Source organism: Abramis brama (assembly GCF_963993115.1).
Source record: "Abramis brama genome assembly, chromosome: 4".
Taxonomy (NCBI): Eukaryota; Metazoa; Chordata; class Actinopteri; order Cypriniformes; family Leuciscidae; genus Abramis; species Abramis brama.
In genome coordinates, this window is record NC_139966.1 from 15294776 (window position 1) to 15304257 (window position 9482).

The 9482-nt window shown below is 42.2% G+C and overlaps 1 protein-coding gene across 1 annotated transcript; it reads right to left on the minus strand.

The window, feature by feature from the left end:
• Nucleotides 1–1100: 1100 nt before the first annotated feature.
• On the minus strand, nucleotides 1101–5301 carry LOC311082072 (uncharacterized protein; the record flags this gene model as incomplete). The annotated part of the gene is made up of 4 exons (XM_084112816.1): nucleotides 1101–1742; nucleotides 1850–1998; nucleotides 2094–2265; nucleotides 5172–5301. 4 exons carry the CDS (start codon nucleotides 5299–5301, stop codon nucleotides 1621–1623), a joined length of 573 nt encoding a protein of 190 aa, XP_083968942.1. The 3' UTR covers nucleotides 1101–1620.
• Nucleotides 5302–9482: the final 4181 nt, after the last annotated feature.

Sequence of the window (9482 nt, forward strand, 5' to 3'; positions counted from 1 at the left end):
GCAGCAATGAGCACTGGAGCTAGTCTACGAGCAGCAGTGCACAATAACGACACATTTTTTTTTTTACTGTCATTGAATAGCACCGAGTGAAAAATCAACGTTTTCTTTATATCTAGTGGCAGTGATCATGATGTTAGTTCAGATAAGTACCGGTAACCTTTGTCATAGTGTCGTAGTACTGGTAAACTTTGTCTTTGTCATCTAGAAATAGAAGGCATCATGCTAGCTATATGGGCGTTTCTAGCGTTTTTCTCTTCCTCCGGTGAAAATGTTGTTGCAAACGTAGCCGCCGCGTGTCTGTCGCTGTGTTTGGCAGGTGCTTGTGTGGGCGGTGCCGTCCCATGGAAACTGCGTTGGAAAACTTGTGCTGTAGGGAAGTGAGTGCGTTTTGGTCGTGGTCGAGGAGCTCACCCCGCGACCAGATGTGACGTGCCTCACTCAGTATCCAAGATTTGAGGCATGCTGCCTGAATCCGTTTGTGCTGAAGATAGCATACACCCATTTCAAGCAGGATCATGGTCCCCTTCAAGCCAGCACGCACGAGTATGTTAATTGTTTGTTTACTTTTTACACGAAGTCTTATGAACCAACTTAAACAGTTATAGGTGCTCTACCCTCCTGTCTGGTTTCAGCTGTCAGGCAACAATTTCATAGTGGTGACGAGACCTATCATGGCTTTCAATGGCCTCGTTTGGAAGAAAATGAATAAAAACCATATTGGCATGTACAACATTAATAAAATCACATATTTTTCAGTTCAAGATTTAAGTCATGCTTGTTCTGTTGTGATCACTTAACCGCCCTTAAAATGTAACAATACACAGAACACGTGAATTCCAATAAAAACTGTTTATTAGTTTATCCCAAGTAATGGGAGTACATTACAGAAGAGAGAGACCGGTTGGAAGTCCTGATAAAATAAACAAATCTGAAAAGACTCAAGGGTTAGGCACAAAAAAATCAACATAAAATTACCTTGCAATAGTGTGGTCTTACCTGCGGGTCAGCTGATGGTTTGCTCTCTCTCTCTCTCTCTCTCACACACACACAAATACATGCATACATACATGCAGTGATATCAAAAGCACATAGAGCAGACACATAGTGACCCAAGACAAAAGCGCACACCAGGTACAATGATTGGTAAATTATGTTGTTAATCTAAATTAGATAAAAGAAATTTCATGCAAACAAAAGAAAAAGAAAACCACAGCACACAGACAGTGCCCAAAACATGCAACATGCAGAACCCCTTGTAAAACCACATGGAGCACACAGAGTAGGCACAACAGCGGCAAGGTTCCACCACCAGCTACAATTAATGGTTCTTACAAAGACAAAAAAGGAATGATCTTGTGCAAACAACTAAGTAAAAAACCAAAGCAATAAATAGCACACAAAGACAAAACAAAATATGCGGCATGCAGAAAACCACCACCAAATGAGCAGACAGGAAGGAATACAACTACTACAACTAAAACAACTAACAACAAAAATAAATACTTACAACTAAATGATTGGACCTGTCTGGGAAAAAAAAAATTACAAATGTTAATTAGGTTTGTTGTAGCGTGACTGCTGGGCTAGATAGAGGCTGATGGCCTCCTCCTTAGGAATTTGTTAGAATGATTTGGCGATGGGGGCGGGTGCACAGGCTGACAGATTGGCGCTAACCACTTGAAGAGCCTTTGGTGATTGTGTGTAGCTCTCCCGAAGGGCCTCGATTAATGATGTTGCATAACCTGCAGACATAATAATAATGCTAAAATACTGTATAAAGATTGCTGTCACTGATCAGATGTCTCATTCACCATGTCAAAATATGATACAACTGCATGACACGGCTTACCGTATGAGGCCTTCTCTTTGATGGGACGCACTACATAGGCACCTTTTCTAAACCGTGGGTATCGCACGCAAAACTTCTCCGTTCCATCGCTTCTTCGTGCTGTCTCTCTGTTTGCATTGAAGTTATAATGTAGTGCCGCTAAGAGAAGCCTACAGAATAACAAATTTGAAAACACCTTTGAAACAAAAATCTTGTGTATGTATGATAAAATACTGCATTATGTATTCCATTGCACAGCACTGACCTGCTATACATGCCCAGGTATGAAAATCCAGTGTGCTTGGGCGCGAAGTGTAGGATGAGGGAGTGGAAGGCTTCAAGGGAGAAAGTCTGGTGCTGTGGAGACAGCTGTCTCACATCCTTCAGTAAGGACGTCTTTGTGACGATGCTCTCCAGTTTTATTGCTCCCATTGAGCCTGCAAAGACCAAGATATGTAGGCAGGCAGGCAGACAGACAGACAGATAGAGAGATAGATAGACAGACAGATTTTTGTTTTCAATGGAAACACACATGAGATTATCCTGCATAAGAACTAGATGTACCGCATGGCGGTACAAAATATGACCGCCGCTCAGGCCTGCACTGGCTTTCCACAAAAATAAATGACGTGGAGCAATTTGGCTGTATTGCATGTTTATGTATATAAGTTGTATATTTTAAAAGACTGTCTGGAGTATTCCTGTGGATCATGGATAATTTAGAGTTTAGTAATTATTTGCCATTACTAATTTAAGTTTTATATCAAAAGTCATTAGTTTAGACACTTAACATCCATAATGTGAAAACGTCACATCCATAACAGTGGTTAACAGTAAAAAGCGACTGAAGTGCCCTTGAGCAAGGCACCTAACCCCTCACTGCTCCCCGAGCGCCGCTGTTGTTGCAGGCAGCTCACTGCGCCGAGATTAGTGTGTGCTTCACCTCACTGTGTGTTCACTGTGTGCTGAGTGTGTTTCACTAATTCACGGATTGGGATAAATGCAGAGACCAAATTTCCCTCACGGGATCAAAATAGTATATATACTTATACTTATACATACTAAGTATGAAAAATCTGTGTTTTTTTTTTTCAAAGGACCCTCCCATTCAGTTTATACAAACCTCTACCAAACGGTTGAGGTGCCTGTTGATGGTAAAAGTCTGTTATCTGACTTTGGCATGGGTTTGTTGTGTTTTACTGAAATAAAAAACATTTTTTCCGCAAAAAAGTGGTTTTATCTTGTAGCCCTGGTCCCAGAGTTTTAAAAAAACAATGTTAACAAAATTAAACTCATTCCCACTGTACCTAGTAGAACACTTAAGTAAATGTCCCATTGAAATTAATGGGATTTTATGGATTTAGGTGAAGAAAGTGTACACATAATACATTTTGGTCTGTACCATGAAGAGAAAACCGATTCAACTATATAAACTATATATTTTCTGAAAGCGTAGACTCTCAGGATGTGATCTAACATGGCATGAAACATGTCCCACCCACGTCATTAGTATACTGCCCAAGCATAACACATTGGGTATTGGTAAATCGGGTATATGGCTGATACCTAAAAAAAGTAGTAGTATGTGCATGTCTGTCTGTGTGTGTGTGTGTGTATGTGTGTGTGTTTGTGTATGTGTGTGTCTGTGTGTGTCTGTGCGTGTATGTGTGCGTGCGTACGTGTGCGTGCGTACATGTGTGTGCGCGTGTGTGTTTGTGTGTCTGTGCATGTGGATTTGTATGTGTGTGTATGGGTGTGTGTCTGTGCCTGTGGATGTCAGTGTGTGTGCATGCTTGCGTTTGTTTGTATTCCTGCATGTGTGTGTGTGACAGTATCATCCTAAACCAGCAACCCTTCGCTCAACAGCACCATCTACAGGCCGATGAGTGTACAGTCACTAAATGTGCACATAAATGAATTTATTTTATACCCCCCCATGGATGAAATTCTACGAAACTTAGCATACCCCCAGAGGATGTCAAGTTAATCATACACATGAAATATGGTGCAGTTCTGAACATCTCCACTGAAGATAGGGGCGATTAAAGCAGAATAATATTGCATTTTCATTTTTTATGGGAGGGGCGCAAATCACAAATGAGTGATTATGGGCTAGGTTGATGTGGGCCCTTAAGACCAACATACCATAAAAATTTCTTCATCCTCGGTTCCACGGTTCAAGTAGTTATTTAGGAAAAACTGCATTTTTTGGGTTTGGGGGGGCCCAGCGCAGGGGGGGAGTGGCCCCCGGGGACCAAACGAAATTTTTCCGTAAAAGTCTAGTGGGGCTACATGCCCACCAAATTTCATGTTCCCCGGTGTTTTGGTGTCCCTGGTATCGTTGACGGAAAATTCAGTAGATTGACGGGAAAAAAAAAACTAAAAAACTTTGACAATCGATTATGGGCTAGGTTGATGTGGGCCCTTAAGACCAACATACCATCAAAATTTCTTCATCCTCGGTGCCACGGTTCAGGTAGTAATTTAGGAAAAACTGAATTTTTTGGGTTTGGGGGGGCCCAGCGCGGGGGGGGGGGAGGGGCCCCCGGGGACCAAACGAAATTTTTCCGTAAAAGTCTAGTGGGGCTACATGCCCACCAAATTTCATGTTCCCCGGTGTTTCGGTGTCCCTGGTATCGTTGACGAAAAATTCAGATGAGGAAAAAAAAAAAAACTTTGACAATCGATTATGGGCTAGGTTGATGTGGGCCCTTAAGACCAACATACCATAAAAATGTCTTCATCCTCGGTGCCACGGTTCAGGTAGTTATTTAGGAAAAACTGCATTTTTTGGGTTTGGGGGGGCCCAGCGCGGGGGGGGAGTGGCCCCCGGGGACCAAACGAAATTTTTCCGTAAAAGTCTAGTGGGGCTACATGCCCACCAAATTTCATGTTCCTCGGTGTTTCGGTGTCCCTGGTATCGTTGACGAAAAATTCACGGGGGGCCCAGCACGGGGGGGGAGTGGCCTCCGGGGACCAAACGAAATTTTTCCGTAAAAGTCTAGTGGGGCTACATGCCCACCAAATTTCATGTTCCCCGGTGTTTCGGTGTCCCTGGTATCGTTGACGAAAAATTCACGGGGGCCCCAGCGCGGGGGTGGAAGTGGCCGCCGGGGACCAAATGAAATTTTTCCGTAAAAGTCTAGTGGGGCTACATGCCCACCAAATTTCATGTTCCCCGGTGTTTCGGTGTCCCTGGTATCGTTGACGAAAAAATTCAGTAGATGACGAAAAAAAAAAAAAAAAAAAACTTTGACAATCCCTATATGACCGCTTTCGCTAGCTACGCTAGCGGCAGTCATAATTATAGAGCATGCATAATACTACATACTGTGTACTGTACCTGGTTCCAGCCACTCTTTATCACATTGATCCCCCTCCAGAGGGGGATGAGTGCAACTGGAAAAGGCAGGGGTGTCATGGTCGTGGATGTCCTGGATATGATTGACCAAGCTTCTCCATTTGGCCTCCATCACAGCTGGGTTGCCATCTGGGGTTGAGGCTGCAGTCCAGTAAAGTCCAGTAAAGATGGTTTACTATAGCTGGCCTCCACAACTGCAGCTGGTCACACTGCCTGTCTTTTGAGGCTGTATCCAAGGCCTTCCCCAGACCTGGTTTAGACAAATGGTATTAATTGAAATGCAATAACAAAAACTGCTTCAAGGTTCCAACAATGGATACATACTTTTCCCAACGTGCCACACATCAAAATAATGCCGTGTTCCCTCAGGGCACAGCTCTTCTCTCACCCATTTGGCAACCTAAAGAGTAGAAAGCAAACTTTGTGGATGCTTGCACTGTCTGGCCATCAGTGCATCAGCAAAAGTACAAACATCCAACCTCAGTGCAATTCATAAATCTACATTCTACATCTATATTGTATTTACCTGCCGATGTCTGTCTGTGATAAGGGTTGACAAATCGTGAGCTTAGAAGGTTCTATCTCCACTTTTGGTCGAAATTGAGTTTTTGACATAATCTGATCCATTAGGTGTTTATTAATGCCTGTGTGGTGTTATTTTTGTAAAAAAAAATATTTTGTTAGTAGTTATTAATAAAATAAAAAGGTTCCATCTCACAAAACATAAACCGAGTTGGGATTATAAGGTTCTATCTCCAGTAGATTCAATATCCAATCAAAACCCTGAATGAACACGGACGGACCAATCAAAACCCACCTCTTAGCTCTGTAGCCTGGACACAGAGCTAAGGGCTGGACATTAGCCTGGACATTTGAAGCCGGCGATGGCGCCCAAAAGATGTAAATGTACAGACACCAGCACTAGAAGAGATCGGTAAGTTGAAGCTCTGAAGCAGGCTGCGATTTAAAGATTGCAGTGCTGGAATATGTTGTGTGTGTGTGTGTGTGAGGCGCGGGCGCGATCGAAAAGTCGCAAAGTGTTTACATATATTTGTGTGTGTGTGTGAGGCGCGATCGAAAAGTCGCAAAGTGTTTACATATATTTGTGTGTGTGTGTGTGTGAGGCGCGGGCGCGATCGAAAAGTCGCAAAGTGTTTACATATATTTGTGTGTGTGTGTGTGTGTGTGAGTGAGTGAGTGAGGCACGGGCGCGATCGAAAAGTCGCAAAGTGTTTACATATATTTGTGTGTGTGTGTGTGTGTGTGTGTGTGTGTGTGTGTGTGTGTGTGTGTGTGAGTGAGTGAGGCACGGGCGCGATCGAACTGTGGAAACATAAAAACATACTAGCTTTTTAAGCTTGCTAGATTATTGGTGTCTTGATGACTGCAGCCTAACATAACGCCGATTTCTAACTTACTTCCCTTCCATAAATGCAAGCTAACTAGCTTTTTAAGATTGCTAGATTATTGGTGTCTTGATAAAAGTTGCCCCATTTATATCAGGATAATAATTAAATTGTTTTTTGTTGCAGAAATGATGATAGTGATGAAAGTCCTACAAAGGGAGTGGGAGCGGCAAAGAGGACAGCAGAATCTAGTGGTGGGTACTTCTACAGATGGGTGAAATTTCTGTTGTATTTACCATCCCTTTGTTTGTACAATACCCAAACTATGTTGTCAGTGTCATAAAACAAAATAATAAACTGACACACTATTATAATATTGGATCATGTAATAATAAAGAATCTTTTGCTTCTCTTGGCTACTGCTGGGGTTATGTTTTCAATAAAAATACTTGTGACATGTCATATTTGGCTTTGACTTTGACTGAACATTTTCTCTCACTTTGCGGAAAAAATATCTGGATCTATATCGTATATCGATATTCAGCCTAAATATATCGGGATATGTCTTTTGGTCCATATCGCCCAGCCCTAAATCCAATAAAGAATAAATAAAGACAATAAAGAATGAATATATTTCTGTATAAAAGTTTATATATAATGGTGGGTACCATGTTTTTTTTTTTTTTTCACGTGAATTTTCTGTGAAAATCATTCCAAACAATATCATCGCAATTTCTTCCTGCATATTGTCCGCCATGCTTATTCTGAAGTCTTGTGAGATTTTGCAAGATTTCCTGTGTTCACAGTCAAGACTCAAGACTCAAGACAAGAAGGTTGAAAATCTGTTGGTGTGTGGTGTGCTGTCTTTGTCACATCATGGCACACCACACACTATAGGAGCAAAACCCTTAAATCTAGGATTTTTTGTCCTCATGTTTGTGGTCTATCACATTTTGAAAATCTTATAAGATGTAAAAAATCTTTTGGTGTGTACCCAGCATTACTTTTTGCAGCCATGTCAGGAGAGGCAGAGACCCCCAGAGCAGCAGCGAGAGGGACAGTAGCAGATACACCCAGGGCCAGGGCAGCAGAGACACCTAGGCCGATAATAGAGACACCAGCAGTAGGGATACAGCAGAGACCAGAGCAAGGGAAGAGTCGGAAAAGGGTTAGCACTCCATCATCATGGAAGTCAGTATGCAGAAAGAGGCTTTATCAAGAGGGTAAAGAACACATGAACACGTCTAAAGAGACAGTGCCAGCCAAACAGATAAAAACATTTAAGGACTGCACCGTGTCCTGTAAATTTAACTGCACCAGGAAAGTCACTTATGGTGAGAGGGAGAGGTGTTTTGAAGGGTACTACAGGCTGAATCAGGACAGGAAATATGACCACATTATGATGACAACTGAGTGCCATGTCAAAGAGAGACAACGTGGTAGTGGCGGCGACTCACGTCGTACACACACATTCAAATATTTTCATGATATAGGAGAGGGACAGAAAGTCAGAGTATGCAAGCCTTTTTTTCTAGGTACTCTTTCAATAAGTCAGAAAACAGTGTATAATGTACACCAAAAGAGAAGCCAGGCTGGCATGCCAAAGTCAGATGCACAGGGAAAGCATCCTAAAAAACACATAGATGAGGACAAAAAAGAGAAGGTGCTGGAGCACATTAGGTCTTTCCCTGTCGTCGAGTCACACTACTGTCGTGCCCGCACCCAAAAGCAATATCTGGAGCCAACTCTAAATGTGGCCAAGATGTATGATCTCTATAAAATCAAATGTGCTGTACATGAAACACCAGTGAAAATGTCTTACTATAGATTTATATTTAACACAGAGTTTAATCTTGGTTTTCATGTCCCCAAGTCAGACAGGTGTGATGAATGTGAGGCACATGAAGCAGCACAAAAACAGGGGTTGTTAAACCAGCACCAAGAGGATGCACACAATAAACATGTATATGAAAAAAATGCCATGCGCCAAGAGCGCCAAAGAGATAGAGATGATAAACAGCACCTTACGGTCTGTTTTGATTTAGAAAATGTCATCTCATGTCCACGAGCTGAGGTTAGTTCATTCTTTTATAAAAGGAAGATGAATCTATATAATATGACTGCCCACTGCTCACTTACCAAGAAAGGGTATTGTGCTGTGTGGACGGAGGCCATGTCAGGTAGAGGAGGGAATGACATGGCAAGTGCCATAGTCAAAATCCTTGAAAGAGTTGTTCAAGACCATCCTGAGGTAACTGAGATAGTCACATGGAGTGACAGCTGTGTGCCACAAAATAGAAATTCCATTATGTCTTTTGCAATCGTTGAGTTCTTGTCAAGAAATACCAAAATCCAAAAGATCACAATGAAATATTCTACGCCTGGCCACTCGGCTGTCCAAGAAGTAGACAACATGCATAGCAACATCGAAAAGGCAATGGCAAGCTCAGAGTTTTACAGCCCACTGTCGTTCTTGCGTGTCCTTATGAGAGCGAACAGAACTAATCCTTACACTGTCATCCAGATGAAAGATACAGATTTCAAAGACTTTCAGTCATGTTCAAAACTTTTCCAGTACAAGCAGGTACCATTCGCTTCAGTGGCCCAAATAACATTTTCTCAAAATCTGTTCAGTGTGCAGTACAGTACCTCCCATGCTCAGCCTCCTATACAGGTGGATATTAGGGGCTCACATGCCAAAACCAGGGCTAACATGCCAACGTCTCTCTTGCTGCCCAAGCCAAAGTTGCTCACCAACAAAAACACAATCGCAGAGGTAAAGAAGTCAGACCTTTTATCCATGTTCAAGTACATGCCTGCCGTTGACAAAGCATACTACAAGGCAGTATTTAGAAATTCATAATCTAGATAGAAGGTTGGAGGGTTGAAAAGAGTCATGACAACATAAATTACATATAACATGAAGTACATCATACATAACAAAGAC